This window comes from Marmota monax, unplaced genomic scaffold, assembly GCF_021218885.2.
Source record: "Marmota monax isolate L192 unplaced genomic scaffold, Marmota_monax_Labrador192_F-V1.1 WCK01_AAM20220418_F8-fsc00003, whole genome shotgun sequence".
Classification (NCBI taxonomy): domain Eukaryota; kingdom Metazoa; phylum Chordata; class Mammalia; order Rodentia; family Sciuridae; genus Marmota; species Marmota monax.
The window spans coordinates 19,454,584-19,480,383 of NW_026694084.1; the positions used below are offsets into that span (position 1 = coordinate 19,454,584).

The following is a 25,800-nucleotide window of genomic DNA, read 5'->3' on the forward strand; positions in this document are numbered from 1 at the left end:
ACACAAATCCACATGCCATTTTTAAGAAATAGCAGTATAGATAAGATCAAAAACAAGAGGAAAACTTGTTTTTGCGTAGGATAAATATAGACTAGATGAAAATATTTACAATGTATATGATAAACTAAGTGTTAATATTCTTTATGTGTAAAAAGTACCTACAATTTGATAAGAATAAAAAGATAACCAAAAAGAAAATTGATCAAGGGTAAACAAAGTTACATTGTATATCAGTTACAATACACTATGTTGCTCCATGAGCAAATTGATTCAGAAACCATAGAGGCTTAATAAAACAGGCTTTTTTCTTGCTCATGTTATATATACCGTATAGTCAGGGAAGATGGATGTGGAGGGGAGCTTTTGGGTATAAATCCATCTTATTTCAGCATGTGTCCTAATCATTAACAGTCTTGGATTAGGACAAAATAACAGAATGTGTTATCTCTGTAATGAAGCACAGGGACTCTGAGTTCATTTTAAATCATAAAAATTAAGAAGTCTAAATATTTAACAAAAATAAGCATCTTTAATGAAAATGTTCCATTTTAAAATTGTAGGTCATTCCATAAAACCAGATGGCATCATCAAAATTTTACACTTTGACTATGTACTTTGAGAGTTATTTCAAAATTTAATATCTAAATAAATTAAAATGTATGCTAAAATTTATGAAAATAATATAAATTGTTTTAAAAACAATAGTTAAAATTACAGAATTTAGAGTCTCATTATACCACCTACTAGATAAGTGATAGAAACAAATGACCTAACCTAATGTCCTGGATTTCATCATCTCTTTAGTAGAGATGATATTATTACCTATCATTGGGTTATTGTAGTGATTAAATGAAACCTTGCATGTGTTTACAAAATCACATGGCATGGGATACCCCTCATAGGTGTTTGCTATTAAAACTATGTTGTTGAGGATATGTGTTTTCATACAACAGAAAGTTAAACCGATATAATGTCTAATTTCTAAAAAGAGGAGGTATCACTTTTAGAACTCTATAAAGACTAAGGGTTTTTCCTTTTCAGACTTTCCATGGATTTTCAATTGAAAAATACCATGTAACAACATAGTCACCTCCTATTGGAAATTGGGTGGTTTTTGTCATAGTGTGCATACATATGTGCATGCACGTGCATGTGCATTTTTTTATGTGTAGCAAGTGAGACAATGGGAACCCAGTTTAATTCAATCTTTTGGTGCCTTATGCTCTTCACACTGACTAGGACCTCAAGTTTCTGCTTCTCAAAAAACTCTAAATCATCTAGAATATATTGTTTCATAATGGAAAAAAAAAACTAGTCAGCAAGCTTAGAATTGCAGCTATATTCTACAGGCAGTTAATGATCTATTGTTAATTTTCACTCATCCATTCACATATGCCCCAAATAAGGGATGGGATATAGCTCAGTGGTAGAGCAAATGCTTACCACACATGAAGCTCTGAGTTCAATTCTCAGAATCCCCCAAAACAAGCAAAAAAAAAAAACAAAAACAAAAACCAAGTATTCCAGAAATATTTATTGATCACTTACTATGTTATGCATTGCAGTAAGTTCTCGGAATATAACAGTGAACAAAGTAAGACTAAACTTTTTATGATCGTTGTGCTTACATCCTAGTCATTTTTCCCATCTGAGAAAATTAGTAATAATTCCTAGCCTCATGACATCTTAATGAGATTTAATGAGTTAATGAAGACAAAATGATTGTGATATACAAAGCTGTAGCAATTGTTATTTATGTCTTTAATGTTCCTTAGACTTTCTAAGATGAACATGAGAATACATGCAAAAAGTAGTGCAGTGTTAATGGATGCTAATGCATTTATTGGGAACACTAGCTTCCTTTCTGGTTAATGTGGATTTGAATAATGACGATATAAAAACAAGCAAACAAAACAAATGTCTTGAAGGGAAATGGTGCAAGGTGGATAGTGAGGTTATTCTTTGATTTTAGTAGGAACATAAAGTGTCACACCTTGCATCACAGTTATGGCAAACACACAGATCTCCTATAAATCAGGATTGACTTATTGTACTCAACATAAATGTTACTGATTTTAACAAGCTACAGATATTATTAACTTTTACAGATTCTGGTGGTATTTTATTCACGATTTTCTATTGGATACAGTAATCAGGACTCCATCATGCACAAGATAAACATTAAATGAATCCTAACTAAATAAAAATTAAACTAAAATAAAAGACTTATCTTGATTTGTGCCATTTGCTTTTTTCTTACACTTTGAAACAGATACCATGAAATAACATAGAAAAGCATATAGATAATATCACAGATTAAAGCTGAGGTTCTAAAAGTTAATGATAACCAGATAGTTATAAATTACTTTATATTCATAGATAATTTTTCTTTCTCAGTCTATTATAACACAGACCAATCTTTTAAAAAAATTGTTATTTGGATTCCTATGTGTCTTCTTACATTTATAGAGAATGAGAACCAGTCTGAAGATCGACAGTAACAACCTTCCCATCCACATTTCAACAACTTTTAACCTCTTCTTCTATTTTGGTTTTCTAAGAGAAGATTTTATTTACTCTCCTAATTTCTTTAACATCCAGTTTCAAAAACTCTATTTTAGGTAATTAGCAAAACATAACAAAACATATTGTAAAAATCAAAATTTATATATTTTAGTAACTACATTTGATAAAAATTTAAAAATTTTTATCAAATCTAGTTACTTAAAAATTTAATAATTTATGCAATAAAATATATGATTAATTTAGAAGAGATATACTATCTCATGTGAAATTTAAAGATAACAAAAAAGAGACATCTTTAGATCAGATCTAAAAAAATTTTTAGCAGGTGTTCCATTTAAAAAACCAACACACCACTCAAGAGAGAGCAAGGTAATTATGGAAATTATTTTTAGTAGGTGAAGTTGCTGAAGATATCTGCACATCAAATTTTGAAACTTCTCAAAATGAACCTTGACTCAACTTTGTGCCATGTTTTAAATTATGGAAAATGCAAAAATAAAAATTTTACAGTAGGAAGAAAATAAAGGTAAACTAAAGCTGTTAGAACATATTTTACCTTATATTAACATATATGTGTTAATATAAGGTAAAAACCCTTTTTACAGTTTAATTGAACATATAATTATGATGAAAGAAAAGGGACATTTGTTATACACATACAAAGACAAGAAAGTTTATTTCCTGTCTGCTTATATAGTACATGTGATACAGAGTTTATATATATATATATATATACATGTGATATATATATATATATATATATACATGTGATATATATATATAGTACATATATATATAGTACATGTGATACAGAGTTTATTAATATGTATATATATATATATATATATATATATATATATATATATATATATATATATATATATATATATATATATATATATATATGATGGGTAGAGAATAAAAGTGCCACAGAATAGGAAATATGAATTTTTTTCTTAAAAGTATCAATACCTGACACTTATGCTGATCCTTGGGATTTTAAAAAAATTACTTTTGCTAAAACCTGAGCAGAAAGAATAAAATAATGCTTCATTGTGACACTTCACAATGTACTTCCAGCTCTTGAGCTGTTGAGGGACTGTATAAATATCAATAAAGCTCCCCTGCTACTACAAACTGATCAAGAGTTTTAATAACTATGTTTCTTGTTGAAGTACTGCTATTAATGATTAATATAGGTTCTAAGGTTTAAACTACTATAGATTTTCTGAGAGGTAACCCTCAGGGTGAAAAATAATAAACATAAAAGAAATGTAAGAAGGCCAAATTCACTTGGGCTTTTAGAGGGACAAGGGAAGAGAAAAAAAAATCAAGTAGACAGTTATAAAATAAGGGGACCATTCTTTCAATTTCATAACCTTGTTTTATTTACTGGGAGTAGAGATGGATTTTAAATGGAGGAGGAATATATTTAAAATATATATATTTACAATGAGCCTAAGTATTTTTTAAAACCAACATTCACACAGATCTCCTGAGCTTTTCAAATTAATGTAGTACAAATTTAGTCACAAGTAAAATATACAGAATGAATGTGTCCTGTCTCCCTGACAACATCATGCATTGAGCTCAGTGTATCCAGACACAAAGGCATGACAGTGGTTGAAAAAAGAATTAAAAATTATTATTATGCAATAAGATAATTTTTCAATAGCCCTTGTTTGATAGGGAATAATTTTTACTATGATAGAAGTAATAAATTCAAGCCACATAATAGTCTGATGGATCTTTTACATTTTCCTTTTTTAAATAATAGATTTTAATTGAATTTATTAATATTTACATATTTTTCCATCAAAAATATAAATTTGCATTTCTAATATGTATATATACTGAATTTAATAAAGTTTTGACACATGTCAAAGATATTTATAATTTCATAAGGCTTATAACTATCTCCTAATAATTAAACTAGAACAAAGGATCTTATAATTAACATAGAATTAATCATTCATTAATCTATATTTCCATCAAGTCATGGGATGGGCAGCAAAAATTGTGGTCTGGGATTTATACAGGAGTAAATAAACTCAATACTATGACCATGTATTTAATATGACAGAATTACTAGTGGATTTAAGAAAATAATATACTGGAATATTTGGGGATTGAAGTCCTTTTCTGTTACAGTGAAGTATTTAATAGGCATTTTTCCCAGCAATTATTTAGAATATAAAATTGCATGTTCTATTCAAGAAAAGGCTAGCAGTCTGGAGTGACTGAATCACAGGAGTAGTATAATCAATAGGGAGAGAAGTATGGAATGATAAATAGACACATTTTAAAGAGAAAACAATTTTATTTAAACATAATCAGGACCAATATCTATAGTTAAAGAGGGAATTATTTTGTTGGAATGTATTTTCATTTGTTTTATGGAAAACTTTTTAACTTTGTAGAGGCAATTAAACTTGAAATTTAAAAGTGTTCTCTGTTGGTATTAAGATATTTCCCACAGGAATAGTTCATCATTACCTTTGTAGTTAACCTTGAAGCCAACAGATCCAACACTTTCATCTGTTTGAAGGTGCAGCCACATTTGGCTACTCATGCTCACTATAAGGTCTGGTACAAAGCTTCCAGTCAACCTACGAAAGAGAAACAAAGAAGGGAAAGTTGGGTTATTAACACACTTTGTGCATGAAAATTATGAGATGGATATGTATCTTATTACTTTCTTTGCTAGGAAAAAAAACTGTCAGATAAATTTACAGATCTATGTGTTGATGTAACAGAAAAGACAAATTACACAATTTAGTGATCAAGGTTTATCATTAAAAATACCATTTTATATGTTTTACTAGTTTAGATCTTTAATGTTCCTGAGGCAAGATTACTAAATTTTAGACTATCAGAGAATCTTATACTTTCTTTTGAACAAAAAGGAAAAAAAAAACTATATATAAAAATCTTCAAGTACTTTTTAGCACCAAGAATGTATCTGATTTTAAATACTAAAGTTTCACAGAGTTTTGTTCTAAATACTGTGAAAAATATTAAAATACTGTGCAAAAGAAAAATCACAGGCAATATAATCTAGCCCTTTGCAATACTGATGTGATATAACAGAGATTAAACTTATATTACTTACACTATACCCTAGATAATGGCTACATTATGGTTGAACCATGCCATATATGTTTTTTTGGTAAATAAAATTATTTATATTTAAAGAACATGCTATTAGTTTGAAGCAGTATAACTGAATCTAAGCATTAATAAATTTTCATTTACTAATGCATGATTTTTTACCATAAGGAGAGAAATTACTTTTTGTTTCCTGGCATCACATGTTTGAACTGTAGTCACACGTTTGAACTGAAGCCAAGGGTCAGAAACAGAATGAAAGCAAAAGAGAAAATAAGACATTGGAGGGAAAAGTCTGTGAAGAATAAAAAGGGAAAAAATGGTCTCACTTCAGAGTAATTGTACATATCAATTGAGGATTGTAAAGTTCATACTAAAAGGGTAAGTTTGTTAAACATTTGCCTACTAAATTTCCAAAGCCACAAAGAGAGCTTAAAATTGCATCAGGAAAGAAGATATAAAGTTTTCTTTCATAATAATAAAAAAGACATCCTATGACAGTATTAAAAAAAATAATAACTGTCCCCTGGATAGTGGCAACACTATAGTTAACCAGTAGAAGGCAGCATGGATGACCATAACAGCAAAATGCTCTCTCTGGTAAGGCAGCCACCAAAACTGTAAAAATGACGTAAAAAATAAATAAATAAAACAAAAAATTGTATTAGCTGTATGGCTACATCACAGTGTCTGTTGTTACACAATCTAGGAATTTAACAGAAAGAAATTAAAGTATGATTTAATTATGGGATTATACATGATAAGGAGGAATATTAAAAGATATCAAGATCCTATAAGAGGTTATGAAATCTTAGATTATATTAATTTTGCCTGTCAAAAAAATTAAAATTGTCATAATTAAAAACCCACATCTATAGGCACATTTTTTATTGCTATATATACACATGATCTTTGAAACAGTTTAATTAAACTTTGTGGCACATGCATTTTTAGTGTAGCCCTGGAATTTTGATGAGTTATAGGTATTGGTCTTAGGAGTTACAGTAAAGAGACAGATGCAGTTTCATGAGCAAGAATGAGAACTAAAGCTCAGAGGCCTGACAGAAAGAAAGTTATACTCATTATACAATGGGTATAAGAGCTTAAGTCTATAAAATGTACATCAGCTACATTATAGTGAATATGCCAACAATCTATCCCATAGTGAATTGTAAAAGTTGTTTTTCTGAGATAAATTAATTACTGCTGTTTACTACATTTTCTCATATTATACTCAATTCTGAATAGTTTCTACAGCATGAAATCTCCAGAATAAGATTTTGTCAGTTCAGAAAGAACAATAAACACATGTGGTCTAAATAGCTCCTTTATAACTTATTATCCTATCGACACTGATTTTACCTAGTTCCCTATTCACTGGTGGTATAAAAGTATATTAAATTAAAAATAAGCAATTAAAATAAAAATTTCCCCTGCTATCAAAAAAAGTAAATATAAACTCAACCTACTCCTCTTTAACATTTACTTTAGAAAACTGGAAATTATAAGTTCTCAGTTTCTTTCAAATATATGTAAATGTTTTAAAAATTAAATGAGACTCTTTCCAATTTTGCATCAAAAGAATTTCTTTCTTGGAGGACTTGGAGACATTTCTTCGAAAGGTGAACATCAAGGAGTATGATACCCTGCCCAGTGTTTGTGGAGTTTAAGCTGAGGCACATTGCTCCATGAGATAATTTCCTGGCTATCATAAAAAAAGGAATTTTATTTTCCCTTTTTATAAAGACAAATAACATATATGTGTAATGTATTATATCTGTCTGGCTTTATAAAAGAATAAGAATTATCTGTCTCTTTTGCAATCTCCTTAGCCGATTGTGTACGATGCACACCACAGTCTGGTTTAATCCTTGTTCAATAGAAAAGCTGTTTCTACACTCATTTGTATATTTTGTGGAAAGGATTCATTTCCTTGGTAGGTGAGTTTGTTTTTAATTATATTTTCTTAACACTGGGTATATCATTTAAAACCCTGCTCTTTGTACGTACTCTCAATGACTAATTCTTCTTGGAATCCTTGCAAAGGCCTTGATTTGGACAAATGGTAGGATCCACTTGCATTGGGCAACTTTATATTCAAACTCCAGCCACTATCAGAGTCTTAGGTCATTCTCATAAGATTCACAAATGATTCATCAAATGATTTTACTGTGTTTTTAATACCTTTTTTGGGAAATTATTCTATGTGAATTAAAAAAAAAAAACACTTAAATTCCCCAAAGCCAAATGCTGATATAAAAAAAAAAATGCTTATATAAGGAGGCTGATTCATAGTGGGATAGGGAGAGGGAGCATGGGAGGAATAGACAAACTCTAGATAGGGAAGAGGGGTTGGAGGTGAAGCGAGGGGGCATGGGGTTAGAAATGTTGGTGGAATGTGATGGACATTATTATTCAAAGAATATGTATGAAAACACGAATTGGTGTGAATATATTTTGTATACAACCAGAGATATGAAAAATTGTGCTCTATATGTGTAATAAGAATTGTAATGCATTCTGCTGTCATATATAAATTAAAAAAAGAAAAAAAATTTAAGAAAGAAAAAAAACCACGTCTTTAATACACATTTATTTACAGGCTTAGTAACCTCAGTGTGCATTATTCAAAATGCATTGTAATGTTCCTAGTTTGTCACTTCCCACTAGAGTAAAAGAGTAAAATACCTAAATAAATGAACTCAGAAATCTTCCTCCAGCATGAAATAAAAAGATGGAATCTATTAAATTTATGTTAGGCTCTATACCTGATTTTCCTTATAAACAGTAAAGTATATAGTGGCATCCATTAGAGATGAAAACTACAGTACTACATTCCAACAGTTTTTTAGTATCATACACATATGTAACTTTCATTTTAAATGAAAATGCATTTAATATTCTCTCTTCTAGCACAATGCTATCAAATATTACACATATATTTATTTGGAAGTATATACAATTCACTAAGAATGATGATGGCTTGAAAAATAGTTTTAAAATAACAAAACAACAATCTTGAAACATCACTATATAATATCATTTCAGAAGGTAGGTCAACATCCTATAAGTAAAATACTTTATATAGTTTCAAAAGTCCAAATATTTAAAGAACAATAGCATGAAAAAACACATAAATGTTAGAAATTTATGTAACTAGTTAATAATTGTAGCTTTAATTTCATTTATAAACATGGGGCTCAGAAGTTCTAATTACTAATCAATTCAATGGCATAAATTACTTCAAAGGCATAATAAATGTATTTTTCATAGTTCTTATTGCATCTACAAATGGGTTTGTATATAAAGATCTGTTTATAGAAAATTAAATTTGGTGACTAAGATTGCAGCACATATATCTTTGTATTAATATATGGATATTTCATTGTTGATATTTAGCACTCTAACAATTAACTGATTATAATATTTAGTATTTGTGGGAGGAAATTCAGCTTATTTGGGTACTATTCCTATATTTTGTCCTAATTTATTATTTTGTAACCAAATTTGAAATGCTTAACACAGTAAATATATTCCCGAGTAAGAAGGAAAGAAAATAAAGTATTTTAAAATTTATTTTAGTCAATCCAATTCAAGTAACAACAAATACGCAATATATAAAACAAACGAAAGCAAAACAGAAGCAAATTGGTTTTTGCCAGTGATAATCAGTGTTTTCACAATAGACAGATGTAGCAACAATCACAGTGAATAAAGAAGACCCACAAGGAATAAGCTATCTTCTATGATTAATAACTGATGGTTGATAATCACAAAGTCACAGAGACTATTTTCATGTTGTAACCTAAAGTCATTCTGAGTGCCAAAAGCATGTATTTATTATCGCACAGTGACAGATAATTTGAAAGACTACATGTCCAATCTTGTCCACATGATAAAAATTATTGCTGCTCTCACTTTGATCATTTTCCATGATGTGGTTTGAAATGCTATGGTAGAACGAGCTCTAAGGCTCAAGGCATGTTCATGCTAATGACTGCAAGATTTCCTTTTTGCTGAGTCTACATAGGTATGTCTTGGTACAGAAAAAAAGTTCCCTCTATGATTATAATTCATGTTAACACCTAACAATGTTAACATAAATCTCTGTGTTAGATATTTGGGGCAATATAAGATAGGTAGAAATGGGTCACATAATGAATATGTGTGTATTGAACAGTATGATGCATGTGTGCATGCACATGTATATGTACAGCAGAAAGAGAAAGTAGGGATTTGTAGAAGAGATATATTTTTGTTGTTTTTAATAACTCTTGCATAATGGTTGAAGTATCTTTTTGACCAGCTAATTCTCCAAATCTTTTTTTACTGTGGATATTAATCTTTAAAAATATATCTTTGTTGCTAAATCTAGAATATTTTTTCATTAGCTCATGGTGTTTTATGGCATTCAGTAAAGTCAAGAGCAAAGCTGGAAAGACGAAATTCCCTGAATGTAGGGGAGTTTGTTCAAGGCAAATATCATGTACCTAGAATGATAACAAAATGAGTAGAGATTTTGAAATAATGAATTATTGAGTAATTAAAAAAAGATAATGTCTTGTCAAAGATCTAAGAACAATAATAGAAATAGTAAATAGTTATGTATTATAAGCCCAATGAAAATAGAACTTTTTCATTTTGAAAATAGTTCATTATTCATTAAAATATTATTAAAATAAAAATATTTGTTATAAAATTTATGTTAACTCAGAAATATGTATGTTTAAGAGAAAAGAAAGAGTTTCCAGGGAAGAATATTGATAGTTCATTCTAACATGTTTCTGAGAATGAGATTTTATAATGTCACAATTGTTCCTGAAGAATGTATATAGAAACACATTCATATAATCAGACCAAAATTTTCCACCATCTATTCAAACATAATGTTATTCAACATTACTGCATACTCACAATATTTCTAGAGGTATCCTAAGAACAGAAGACAATTTTTAATCTTTTATTTCACTAGTTTTCACTTCATTAATCTTTACAGTGCTACCATGAACCTGATAGTGAAACATGCAAAAAAAAAAAAAAAAAAGGCATGATAGAATGTATCTAAACCTTCCTAGTCTGCTGCTATACAAATGAGAAGGGTGCATTAATAAACAAATTTCTTCCCTCCATGTTGGTGAAATAAGGGTTGAAAGTGACCTCAATGTCAGTAATATACCATCATCACTCTTAGATCTATAAATTACATTCATTTCCTCTATTGAATGAATTTATATGTAAGTATGAAAATGAACATGGAAAACAATTTGTGAAAATGTTGAAGTGTTTTGATAGCCTTAAAAGGTAATAATGTGATTGTTCAAATCCATTACCAGAATTACTATCAGATAACCACATGCATATTCTGATTTCTACTGACCGTTGTAATCACACTGCCATAGAATTGTTAGAAATGAAAAATGCTATTTAAAACTGGGGGAAAAATTCTGCAAGTAACTCCATCCAAATAAAAATGAAACAAAGAGCAAAGAGAGAGAAAGTATACAAATGGGCCATAGATATTTCACAACAAATAACAGAAAAAACAAGTGTTCAAACTGCAAGTTTAAATTTGCATTATTTTAGGAATTTTCATTTGATAAAACAATATAGAGAATTTAGTAATAGATGTGATGTGCAATTACGGTATTTTCTCTATTGTAAAATAATTCCATTGCTCATAACTTGGTCATAATTATTTCTTTGTACTTAATGAAAAAATATTATTTAGGATTTATTTAAGAAAATGTTTCATATTTTCTTCTTTAGAGAAAGTTTTTCACCTATTACATATGTTATAACTTTATTAACTACTTTCTATTGAATAGAATAAATCACTTATTTTACTTTTTAGAGCCTAAGTATTTAAAGAAAAGGAATTGCTTTATTCAATCCTGGGTCTGAATAGAATAAGCTTTATGTTTCATCAGGTTAAATATGTATCAAAGTGATGCACCCTATGTTACTGATGCTATAAAAATGCATTTCTACTTTTTCTTTTTAAATGTTTTTTAGTTGTAGATGGCCACAAGACCTTTATTTTAATTATTTATTTTTATGTGGTACCAAGGATGGAATCCAGTACTTCACACTTGCCGGCACATTAAGACAGGGACTAACTGAGTTGCTTAGTACTTCACTTTTGTTTATTTTTAAGAGATTGGGTCTTGCTATATTTCCCTGGCTGTTCTCAAATTCTCAGACTAAAGCAATCCTTATTCTTCAACCTCACAAGTAGTCAGGACAACCAGCACATGATACCATGCCTGGCTTAAATCCATTTTTAAAAAATGTTTTTGGTGCCCCAAATTAGTTCTAGCACATGGATCAAACCTGTGAGTACACAAAAAGAATCCACATATGAGTAAAAAGATTGCTAAATAAATATGTTTAGATGGAGACTAATGTTTCCTGTTATAAAACATTACTTAGAATAAATTTCCTTCAATTATAGTTTTAAATAAGTTCATGAAAATTTATCAAGTTCTTAAACATCTTAAAATATGGGCTGTTTCCCTGATTCTTTCCCTGTAGTGTGCCTTGCTCTGACTTTTCTCTAGCCCAGCTCTTTTCAGGAATATACCTTCCTGATGAGACTCTACATCTCTCACATCACTCTCTTACAAAATCCTATATTAGTTTACAGACCTTAGTGTATGTAATTGGGAGTAAAACTTTAAAAAACTGAAATTGGGAGTAAAACTTTAAAACTTCTAGAGCAATTTGAAAGAGTAATTTTTGTCTCAGGAAATTCATAATAAAAAATTAACAGAAAAAAATAATAGAACCATATTTATCTGTTTTTATTTCATTTAACAAAAAAAAACATAACAACCATATTTATCTGTTTTTATTTCATTTTTCTTCATATTACTAGTTATCAGTTCAAGAGAAATTTGGGATCAAACCAAATCTATTTTACTTTTTGTTTGTGGAGCACTATTGTAAAATATTTCTGTATCTTGAATCCCAGAATTTCCTGCTTCTTGGACTTTCATGGGCCTCTTTTCCAGTTTCCTATTGTCAGCCCCAGAACATACAACCTATGTGTGCTCCTACATCCAAGGCATGGTCTTTGTAGCTGGTGTGGGCAGTTTTACTGTGCAGGCTGAGATGTCCCCATCTATTTCATCTATGAAAGATGAAGCTAAGGTTGAGGAATGAGCTTGGCCAGTTGCAGACTGGGGGCCAGACTTCCCAATGCCTCTATATGCCCGAAAGGAAGGCTGTTATAAAAGTGATTTGTCAAGGTAGGAGGATGGAACTTATTGCATTTAATAGTTTTTAGCTTGATATAGAAATTGCAATATGTAGACATGTAAGTTTCCATATGAATTCTAGCTCTAGGCCTTGCAAGTGTCCTGGGTAGGTCTATCGTTGAGAAAGCTAAACTTATTAAGAAATATGCTTCAGGTTCACTAAAATTTACATCAGCTTCTTTGGTGGATACAAATCCAGTAAGTTCTCATATCTCAGAGTCTTAGAGTTCAAAGGAAATTTTGATCTAATTCAAAGTCTGTAAAATCTGTTGGCTAGTCAGCTTGCTTCTATTTGAACACCTCTAGAATATAGACACTAGCAAAGTTCTGCTGTAGTAATCCTTACTCAAGGAAAAAATATATTTTCAGAAAAGTTAAATTTTGTTTCTGACAGGGAAAAAAAAAAACAAGTTTCTGAGGGAGAAAAGCAAGGGAAACATGTTCCTTGGTTGTAGACGGAAGAATGCAGGACAAAATTTGGAATCATATAGATTTTTCACAATTATTTTGATTTCTCAGAATGAAAGAAATATAACAAGTGACAAAGTACATATGCTGCACAAACTGACAATATGAAAGTGGTAATATGAGAATAAGAAAAATATAACACCGTTTCCTTTCCTAAAAGCAGCAGAAGAAACAAGTTCCAACACTAAGATAGCTTTTTCTACTTGACTGCTCAATTGGGATATGATTTCTTCATATATATATATATTCATATATATATATGTATATATGCACAATTATATACATAATTGTATATATATTAAATATTAATATGTATAATTACAATAAGGTTTGGCTCTAAATAGACTTATCTGTATATGTTACTTTCATACTCATGAATATTTAAATATGATACATTATTTCTTCTTTCTCTTTGCCAGCTCTCCCACACAGAGAGAGAGAGAGAGAGAGCACTTCCTCTCTCTCTCTCTCTCTATATATATATATATATATATTCTTTAATTGATTTTATATTGACTAAATAACCTTAGCCTCATCTTCTTTTTCTTCAAAAAATCATTTGTAGGCCTATTTCTTTTATTTAATTATGACATGCATCTTGCTTCATCTGCTACTTGATCTCATTTATTTGATATGAGATTCTTAAAATTCAACCCACTCCTGTCCTCCAATATGAAAGAAAATACAGACATCTTTTGTACTTGATATTGAGAACTTTCAGGATGACAAAACCACAAATAAAATATTTAGTAGATTTTTTGAAGCAATTGAGGTCAACTAAGAATAGGTTCAAAACTCTCTAAGAAGTAGGTATGAAGAAAGTAAAAGACTGTGGAGTGTTTATACAGAGGTTCTTTTGATTAAGGAAGAATGTAGTTCTTAGATAATGAACAACTATATTTAAAATATATAGGGATTTTCCTCTATGTAAAACATACATAGTAAAGACTATTGCACTAATTTTGAGTTTTGTACAAATATTAATATGTCTAATTACAATAAGGTTTGGATCAAAATAGACTTATCTGTATATGTTACTTTCATAGTCATGAATATTTAATTATGATGGATTATTTCTTCTTTCTCTTTCCTAGCGCTCCCACACTTTCCCTAAGGGGCCAATTTAAATCTATTGAGTGAGTAGTCTAAAAGGTAATGGTCACAGAATGAAGCTTTAATTTTTAATTGTCTCCTGGAGATGCAGTACTCACTGGAAGAATGTGATGGTGTCAGCAAAGATATTTGGTATTTGGTATTCAAATAAGAATTAATATTCATTCTATGTCATTAATACAATAATTGGTTCTAAAAGAAGAATACCAACTTACATATCAGAATTCACACTTGCTTTATAACTTTTCTTACATTGGAATAGGATAATATGAATGGCTCAAACACATTATTATTTATGTGGTTGGTTTTTTTTAAGATCCAAGATTGTTAAAGATGACTGCTTAATCCCAATAAATGTATGTTATTACCTTTTGCCAGTTCTAATGGTTGAATATTTGAAGTAACTCTGATATCCTTCTTACTAGAATTCTGTAAAGATGTATGACTTTGTAATATTTATACCTCCAATTACATGATATTTAGCTCAAAGATTTTTTTGTCAAAGGTTATGGCTAAGGACTACATAGCATCTATAAAGTGGGCTGTTAATTATACAAGAAGATATCTAATATTTAATTCAATGCTGAAACACTTTGTTTTATATTAGATATGTGAATCTTGAGAAATACTTTTTTTTTAGTTAATTGACTAGTCAGCCTGCCTCTTCCTGTTCATATTTTAAAGAATCAATATTTGAATTCCAGACCATTATCTTAAGTAGAAAAAGGGAAATATGTCCCATTTTATATGCATTTTAAAATCTCATATCTAAAGTACACATGGTGGACTCTAGAAACACACAAATGTTTGATGATCAAACACCAAATTTGGTGCACATTATTAATTCCAACAAACTTCAACTTTTTAAAAAAATTTTAAATTTATTTGTTCTAATTAGTTATACATGACAGTAGAATGCATTTTGACACATCATACATAAATGGAGTATAACTTTTCATTCTTTAGTTTGTACATGATGTAGAGTTACACAGGTCATGTAATCATAGGGTAATAATGTCTGACTTCATTCTACTATCATTTCTACTTCCATACCCCCTCCTTTCCCTTCATTCCCCTCTAATGCAAAGTACCTCTATTCTCCCCCTCCACATACACACTTATTATGAATTAGCACCTGCATATTAGAGAAAACATTTGGCCTTTGGTTCTTTGGCTTATTTTGCTTAGAATAATATTCTCCAGTTTTATCCATTTTCAGCAAATGCCATAATTTCATTATTTTTTGAGGCTGAGTAATATCCTATATATATAAATATATATATATATATATCACAGTTTGTCTATCCATTCATCTGTTTGAGGGCACCTAGGTTGATTCCATAGTTTAGCTATTGTGAATTTAATTGCTATAAATGTTGATGTGGCTGCATCACTGTGGTATATTGAATTTAAGTCCTTTAGGTAACTGAGGATTGGGATAATTGTGTCAAATAGTAGTTTCATTCCAGATTTTCTGAGGAATCTCCTTACTGCTCTCCATAGTGCTTGCACCAATTTGCACTCCCACCAGCAATGCATGAGTGTACTTTTCCCCTACATCTTTGCCAACATTTATTATTTCTTGTATTCTTGATAATTGCCATTCTTACTCAAGTGAAATGGAATCTCAGTGTAGTTTTGATTTATATTTCTCTAATTGCTAGAGATGTTGAGCATTTTTTCATATATTTGTTGAATGGCTGTATTTCTTCTGTGAGGTGTCTGTTCTGTTCCTTAGCCTATTTATTGATTGGGTTATTTGTTTCTTTTGGTGTTAAGTTTTTTGAGTCTTTATATATCCTGGAGATTAATGTGAGGTGTTTGGGCTCTTTATTCACATCATTAATTGTTTCAATTGCTTTTTAGTTTGATTCCATCCTGTTTATTGATTCTTGATTTTAATTCTTGTGGTTTAGGAGTCTTATTAAGGAAATCATTTCTTTAGCCAACAAGGTGGAGATTTGGGTCCACTTTTTCCTCTATTAGGTGACAGGGTCTCTGTTCTAGTGTCTAAGTCCTTGACACACTTTAAGTTGATTTTTGTGCAGTGTGAGAGATAAGGGTTTAATTTCATTTTGCTACATATGGATTTCCAGTTTTCCCAGCACCATTTGTTGAGAAGGCTATATTTTTTCCAATGTATATTTTCGGTGACTTTGTCTACTATGAGATAACTGTAATTATTTGGGTTTGTCTTTGTGTCTTCTATTCTGTACCATTGGTCTATCTATCTGTTCTCGTGCCAATACTATGCTGTTTTTGTTACTATTGATCTGTAGTGTAATTTAAGGTCTGGTATTGTGATGCCTCCTGCTTCACTCTTCTTGCTAAGGATTACTTTGGTTATTCTGGGTCTCTTATTTTTCAAAATGAACTTCATGATTACTTTTTTCTATTTCTATGAAATATGCCATTGGGATTTCAGTAGGAATTCCTTTAAATCTGTATTAACACTTTTGGTAATATGGCCATTCTGACAATGTTAATTCTGCCTATCCAAGAGCATGGGTGATCTTTCCATCTACTAAGGTCTTCTTCTGTTTCTTTCTTTAGTGTTTTGTAGTTTTCATTGTAGAGATTTTTCACCTATTTTGTTAGATTGATTCCAACAGTTTTTCAGGCTACTGTTAATGGGGTAGTTAAATAGAGCTTCATATTTGGAAAACAAATTTATGCATAAAGCAATATAAATGTTGTGTTGTATCAGGTGTCACATGCTGGCTTTAAGCCCAAACAGGGAATACAAAGAATCCTAGAAGGTCAAAAATGATAGTCTCTATGGAGAACCTATGCCTTCTAATAATTTCAGAATTTTTTCCATGTGAATATCTAGGCCTAGTCTTAACAGTTTGTCAAAAGCAACTACAGATTCAAATTTTTATACAAAACTTTCAGTTTTTTTAAGCATTAAACTGACAAACAAAGCTAAAACCATTTAGACTGATCAGAAGTAGATCTATGGCTGATAATTTCTAATAGAGCTGCATTTAGCACAATGGAATCTAAGTTATCAGTTATAACACCACAAAGAGATATAGGAGGAACTGTAGATAATTTCTGGGAAGTATCAGCCCAATATGGCCACATCAGGCTTAACATAATAATAAAATGCTAATAATCATTGGAAAGAAAAGTGTTAAAAGTGAAGTTAAAAAAAGTTTGGTCACAGATTTGAACACATGGATCAAGCAAATAGTGGTTCTTTTGTCTATCACACCTTAGCATAGAATGAAATTCTAGTAGGCCAGAAAGAGGCAACAACCAAATTGTCTAGATCAATGATATCCATGTTACAGAGGAAGGGAAAAGGTTGAAGTTGAGGTCTAAAGGCAAGAAGAGTAGGGTTTTTTGGTTTTGTTTCTCTGGAAGACAAGAATTCAAAGGTAATAATATTGGGGACTATAATAATCTATATGCAATAATTGAACCTTTGTTTTTTTTATAGGATTCTGGAACAATCATAATTCACATCTTCTTTTAAAATTAAAAAGAGAAGAAAATGAAAGGGGAAAAAGGGAAGAAAGAAAATTTGCTTACCTTCAGTCATTATACAATAAATATATACATAATAAGGGTATAAAAGTCTATATAAGTAATTCTCAAACTTTGGCATACATATGAATCATCTAATGAGTGTATCAAAATATGTATAGTTGGGGTCTACATCCCAGAGATAATGATTCAGTAAGAATAGTTTAGTGGTCTCGAAATCTGCATTTCTAAAAGTGCCCTAGATTATTGTGAATCATTAGTGATGCAAGGAGATTCTCCTTTGAGAAGCATCAGGTTAGATAAGAAAAATCCCCTGTCAAACATTGAATCGACTGGCACCTTGATGTTGGATTTCCCAGTCTCTAGTATAGAGAAATAAATTAGAAATAAAGTTTTGTTGCTTATAAGCCATCAATTTAATGACTGCTGTTACAGCAGCTCAAACGGGCTAAGAAGATGAAGTGCCTCGACCTTCACTGAAGATGAAATAACAGATCATGTGTACATTGGTGATTATAACTAGACACTGTGCTTCTTGTTTGTGGTAGTGGAAAGGATCAATGTAAAAAACAATTTGAGAGAGACTGGGGCTGTGGCTCAGTGGTAGAGCACTTGCCTTGCATATGTGAGGCACTGGGTTCAATCCTCAGCACCACATTAAAATAAATAAACAAAATAAAAGTGTTGTGTCCATTTATAAATATATATATATATATATATATATATATATATATATAAAGTTTCAAAAAATAATTTGAAACTACAATCTGATAAATACCTGATAGGTTAAGGCAAAAATGAAATATTGAGAACTTACACTTGAAGTACTGTCCTGGGGTCTCCAACTTCACCTCCATCACCAATTGTCAAGGTATCATAGCCAATCTCCAGATCAAATTCTTCAAAATTTATCTGTATAACCTAGCAACAAATAGAAATGCCTTGAACATAATGTATTATATAATGTAAACAGGAAAGAAAGCAATAACAAAAATATTCAAAACACATATTCGGATATATACAATTTCACAGAATGGTAGCAAATCATGTCAGAGTATTCCTAAAGTTCAATCTTCATATTGTCATGGCTTTTACTTGCTATATTAAAACTTCTTTACTAAGTTTTCAATGAATTATATGGATTCTGTTCATGGAATACTCTTATTTGAAGCATCTGAAGCATGATTAATACAAATCTACTTTGAAAAGACTTTATGAAATGTACATGTAGGTGGAGAATGGTTTTCTACATATTTGCATATATTTTTTATAAAGTTAACATGGAAAAACAATGTGCTATTTCCATTAAGTAGTAAAGCTTAAAATATGTTAGAGCTAAAAATGAATCTTGATGTTTACATTTAATGGTATCACGTTTATTTTTGTGTATCCTTTAGTAACAAAATCCCTCAAATATATTAAAATTTACTGGTAAAACTGGAAGCACATACTTTCAGAGAAACATTGTACCATAATATATAATTTAAAATTAGTTTTTACTGAAATACATGTATTTGTACAAAGTTTATACATATATGAAAAAATCAAATTTAATTACATTGCATTTATTAAGTACTATAATATAAAGAATAAGGTAATTAAGTATCAGTAAAGAAATTATATAAATATATATAATTATATTTATAAATAAATATAATTTATATTATTATATAAATAATTAAGTATCAGTAAAGAAAATATATAAATTATATAAATACAAGCAAACAATAAATTATAATTAAGTATTATTCATAATTTGATAAAATATATGTCTGAAGTTAACAACATTACTAGAGAATAAATAAAAAATCTCTTTAGTAGTATTCATAATCATTTCTTTGTTATGTGAATTATTGAAAGATTTTATGAGCTGTATTTTTAAACAGGAATAAAAAAACAAGCTTTGAGGATGCTTATTTCTTGTTTTTAAAATATTTTTATATTAGCATTGACTAAAGCAATTTCTTTAATATAAATAACATACATTAAAAAACTAAATTATGCATTTTATGTGGTAATAATTTTTGTATTGTTTCTTCATTCTACTTAGAGTTGACTATAGATAGTTTTAATTAATAATTGTCTGTCAATAGAGACGTAAGTTCCCGACCCCTTGCATTCATAAGCATCATGAGTATAAGCAATATTATACATTTTCTAGTTCAATTTTCAAGTGTATCTTGGTGATATACTTGCTAAAGGTAATAATAAATCTAAAAATCATTTTACAACCATTTGCCATATGATTTTCCAAAACTGGCTTACCAATTCAGATATTCAAAATTGTAACATTAGATGTATTTATTTCTACCAATTTTATGGGCACAAAAATCACCTTCTTTGCATTTTTCATTACTAATTGAGTTGTCTATCTTTTAATTGTGTTAATTTGTCATTTATGTTTTCTGTGACATGGTCATTTGTATTGTGGCAGTTGTTTTTATGTTTGTGTGCTGGTTATTGATTGCAAGAACTGCTTATGTCTTATATTAGGTAAATAGATAATAAAATTTGTAATTTTAACCATTTGAACTGCACATTTCAGTGGCATTAATTACATTTACAATGTTTTAAAACTATCTCTAATACCTATTTCCAAAAGGTTTTCAGCAGACCAAACCCAGACTCTTTCACCATTAAACAGTAACTCTCCATTTCTTGCTCTCGTAGCATGTGGTGACTTTTAAACTACTTTCTGAATTTTCTTATTCTAGTTACTTTAAATACATGGAATCATGCCATGTTTGTCTTTATATCTAGTTTATTTCACTTAACATGAGGTCTTCAAGTTTCATTCATATTGTGGCATGGATCAGAAGTTTACTTATTTTTATGGCTAAATAATATTTCATTGTATTTACACTAGAGTCCCTGGCTAAAGAATAGGCTGCCATCATCAAGATTGCAGACTCTTCTTGAAGTGGATGGCCCAAAGAAGGTCAAATGACACAAAAACTTTTCCAGTATTTTTATGTTTTTTTTGTTTGTTTGTTTGTTATTCAGCATTTGGTTCTTTGTTGCAAACCTTGGACTACTTTTTAGAGTGTGAGAAAGTTGATTCGAACAGTTGTGGTTACTATTTTAATGTTTCATTATAGGAACTAGGTGCTGCTTATTCTGTCATTGTGTGTCATCAGCACTACAGTATTTTTTAAATAGTAAATCTCACCAAAAAAATTATTCATCTAATCTTTCCTAAGATTTTGTCTTATTGATTCGTGGTATAGTATTGCTGGTGGGTGTGCTGTTATGCATATAAGGATTAATGCTTAAATAATTAATTTTCTGATTTTATTCTTTTCAGATTAAAACTTTAAAATCATCAATATTTCTCTGATACCATTTTGGAGCATTCACAATTTTTGGTATATAGATTATCCTATTTCTATATTATTTCTAAGCATTCTTGAATTTCCTTTATCTTTTCTTCTTTGACAAATGAAATACTTAAAAAGTCCTAATTATGTTTTAAAAATGAAAATGTACAATCTTCATTTACTTGTTAGCTTCTAATTAAATTTCACTGTGTCAGAAAACAAGTTAAGGTAATGATAATTCTTAGAGTTTTTTGAGATATTTTTATTAGTACAGTATGCCTACTTCTGTTGCTATTTTTGTTTTTTATTTATTTTTTAAATTTATATATGACAGCAGAATGCATTACAATTCATATCATACATTTAGAGCACAAACTTTTCATATCTCTGGTTGTATACAAAGTATATTCACACCAATTCATGTCTTCATACATGTATGTAAAAAGGGAAATGTAGAGGGAGCTCATAAAAACTGAAGGGAAATCAGTAGAATAGAAGAAAAGGAACAGGAGGAGTAAGGAGAAAGGAGACAGGAAAAACAATGAGGAATGTTATTGACCAAATTATATTGTTAGATTTGTGCATGTATAAATATGTTAGAAAAAAACCCCACCATTATATATAAACATAATGAACCAATAAAAAAAATGTGGAAAAATACTTCAAGGAAATAGGCAAATAATAAAAAATAAAAATAAAAAAATAAAGTCCATTATTTGATAGGCTTTTATAGCACTTTTGTCTCAGTGATTTTTTAAAAAAATATTTATTTTTTTAGTTGTATACAATACCTTTATTTTGTTTATTTATTTTTATGTGGTGCTGAGGATAGAACCTAGGGCCTCGAATGTGCTAGGCGAGCACTCTATCACTGAGCCACAACCCCAGCCCAGTGATAAATTTATACATAAAATGTCTTTCAAGACTTGTTTCTGTACTTATTAACATTTTTATGATTATTTTGTAGTAACTGTAGATCAATGTTACATTGAAGTTCATGTTTTCTTCCCTCCTTCCCTCCATCCCTGTTTGCTTCCTTCCTTCCTTCATGTCCTCCTTCCTTTCTTCCCTCCTTTTTTGAGAAGCAGCCATTGAAGTAAGTTTTTTAGTGTGAATCTATTAGTGATAAGTATTTTTATTTTTTGGTCTAATCTGAAAACATCTTTCTTTTACTCATAGTTCTGCTGATTAGTGTTAATTATATAATTTCAGGTTAGTAATTATTTTTTTCCATATATTCTGCAGACACTGTTCACTTGACTATTAGTGTTACTATTGTAATTCCCACTCTTACACAAATTATAATTGTAATTTCCCTTTGGCTTTTTAAAGATTTTCTCTTTGTTGCTTATTGTTCATTAGGCAATGCTTAGGTGCACATTTATTCTGCTGGTATCAATTATCATTTCTATGCTTCTGAACTCAAGACAGTCATTAATTATAAAAACCTCTTCAAATTAGTTTCCCTTCTACATTCTTTCACTTTTTTTCTCTCTAGAAATATGTATTTATATAAATTAGATCTCTTTATCTCATCTTCTATGTCATTTAGTTCATCTTACATGTTTCCATTTTCTTATTTCCTATCTTCTAGTTACATAATTTCTTGAGATCTACCTTTGGTTCATTAATTCTTCATTAGGACACTTATTGATTATTTAAATTTCAAATATATTATTTCAAAAAAGTTCTATTTTATGTTTTTAAACTGTGAATATACATTTTTATAATCTTTTGCTCTTAGTCAGTTTTTAAAATTTTATTGTTAACTTTTAAGCCTTTCAAATGTAGGTACTATTTTTCTTTTTAAAATTCACTTATCTTTAATTTTACACATTTTTGATATACAACATGATAGCTTGAAGGAAATTAACATATTCATCACTTTACATTTACCTTTTATTTTTCCCCGTGAGGTTTAAGAGGACCTATGATCTAATTTTGTAGAAAATTTACAGTACACAATAAAGCATTACTAATAATATTCCTTAATTTTTAATGAGTCAATATTACTGAGTCATTATAAACTTTGATCTCTCCTGTTTCCTCTATTCCTCCCTCTCATTCTACTAACTATGTTCTAACCTCTCTTCATATATATTTGATTTTTTAAGATTCCACATATAAGTGAGATCATGTAGTATTTTTCTTTCCATTTGTGCCTTTTTTCACTTATCAAAATATGAGGAACTCGAACAACTCAGTGGCCAAAATAACCAAATAAATAACCCAATCAAAAAATGGGGACAGGTCTCGGGAAGATGGCGGCGAGGGGAGTGCATTACCCCCGTGTGCTGCTTCACTGTGTGGGAGTATGACAAGTCAGGACGGCTAAAGGATATCTTGTTAGGAATTTCCAGCAATAGTGGGGTGCGCCGGAACCTGGAGGAAGGATTTCCATCGCATGAGGATCGGCTACGGGGACTCAAACGCGAGAGGTTTGTCGCACGGAGGGTAAAACTGCTTATTCAGCAAATCGCCCTGCGGCTAGAGTCTGCAACGCGCGCTGGGATAGAGACGCAGGGTTACAGTGCTGCAGTTTCTGCCAGCCGCGCAAGCACCGCACTCATGGCTGAATTCTGGATTAGAGACGGGGGAAGGAAGTGGTCCATCTCGGTTCTCCACACCGGTCAGACCACAGAGGAGGCCAGCAGCCACCATGTTGGTAAACTGACGTCACCATACCTGTTTTTGACTGACCGCAGCTCATTCAGCCATAGAACAGGTGATTTCAGGCTGTAATTCGCCTGCGGCTTGCAGACAGATTGCTAGGGTTCAGCGCCTGGGTGCTTCTTAAAATCTGATCTTATCGGAGTGAACACCGAGCGCGGGGCGGCCGAGTTCCGGCTCCCGGAACCGTCCCGGAACCGCCCTGGCTCAGGGCTGCGGAGCCTGCGGAGGCTGCTTCTTGGACCCTGCTACTATCAGAGAAAACACCAAGCACTAAGAAGCCGAATTCCGGCTCCCGGAACTGAGCCCGCGGGGACTGCTTCTTGGAGCTTACACTTATAGGAGCTTACATCGAGCACGGAGCGGCCGAGTTCCGGCTCCCGGAACCGTCCTGGAACCGCCCTGGCTCAGGGCTGCGGAGTCTGCGGAGGCTGCTTCTTGGACCCTGCTACTATCAGAGCAAACACCAAGCACTAAGAAGCCGAATTCCGGCTCCCGGAACTGAGCCCGCGGGGACTGCTTCTTGGAGCTTACACTTATAGGAGCTTACACCGAGCACGGAGCGGCCGAGTTCCGGCTCCCGGAACTTCCCTGGACCGGGGCTAGGAGCCCGCGGAAACTGCGTCTCGGTCCGGGTCCTGCTGAGGGCTGGTCAGGACTCACCCGTTGCTTGGGTTGCCCGGCAAGGGGAACGAAATGCTGCCATTCGCATAGGATACCAACATGGCAGAGATCTGATGTCAGCAGAAAGCGGTGGAGGAGAGATCTTCATCAATACCAGCGGTGACATAAGCAGTTGGTCTCCTGGTAAGGGGGGTGAGGCTCAGTCACCCGAGTCTCCTCAATTTGTCCTCGAGCCAGAGGGAAGGAGCCGGGCCGCCGCCAGCCCCCGGAGCAGGCCCAGCGGCTCGCCAGCGTGGTGACCGCGTGACCCCAATTGGAGAGGGGGCGGAGCGGAGCCGCCACCCACACCCGCCAGGTGGGCAGACCCACGACCCAGTAGTACATGGGCGTGGTAGGAGGGGCAGGGCAGAGCCGCCCTTCGCGCTTGCAAGGTAAACAGACCTGTGACAGCCTGGCGGGTCAGGCCCAGTGGCCTGCCAGTGTGGTACACACGTCACCCCAACTCGAGTAGGGGCAGAGCAGATCCTTATCCCACGCCCGGATCAGGCCCTGCCGGTGTGGTGGTCACGTGACCCCAATTGGAGTGGGGGTGGAGCGGAACCGCCACCCGTGCCCCCAGGGTGAGCAGACCAGTGATCAACCTGCAGATCAGGCCCAGGGGTCCGCAGGCGTGGTAGGAGGGGCAGGGCAGATCCGCCGCCCGCGCCTTCAAGGTAGGCAGACCTACAACAGACCGGCGGATCAGGCCCAGGAGCCTGCCGGCGTGGTACAAACACCACCCTAATTGGAGTAGTGACAGAGCAGAGTCGCCTCCCTTGCCAGGAACAGGCCCAGCGTCCTGCAGGCGGGGTAGTCACGACACCCCAATTGGAGTAGGGGCAGAGCAGAGCCTCCACCCGTGCCCGAAAGGTGGGCAGATCTGCGACCGACCAGGGGGACAGGCCCAGTGGCCTGCTGGTACGACAGACACGTCACCCCATTTGGAGTAGGGGCAGAGTAGAGCTGCCACCCGCGCCTGCAGGGTAGGCAAACCTGCAACCGACCGGCGGATCAGGCCCGGTGGCCTGCCAGCGTGGTACACTCGTCACCCCAATTGGAGTAGGGGCAGAACAGAGCCGCCACCAGCTCCCAGAACAGGCCCAGTGACCTGCTGGTGTGGTAGCCACGACACCCCAATTGGAATAAGGAGAGAGCAGAGCCGCCGCCCGCACCTGCAGGAAAGATAC

At 32.5% G+C, this 25,800-nt stretch overlaps 1 protein-coding gene across 7 annotated transcripts in view; it reads right to left on the reverse strand.

Moving 5' to 3' along the window:
* Window positions 1-25,800, reverse strand: part of Csmd3 (CUB and Sushi multiple domains 3) — a 1,151,628-nt gene that overhangs the window by 542,609 nt on the left and 583,219 nt on the right. For all 7 annotated transcript variants that reach the window (XM_046464911.2, XM_058585685.1, XM_058585684.1 and 4 more), the window contains 2 exons: window positions 18,781-18,884; window positions 5,023-5,135 (listed from right to left, as the gene is read on the reverse strand). In XM_046464911.2, coding sequence (XP_046320867.1) covers window positions 5,023-5,135; window positions 18,781-18,884 — 217 coding nt within the window. The remainder of the gene's footprint in view (window positions 1-5,022; window positions 5,136-18,780; window positions 18,885-25,800) is intronic.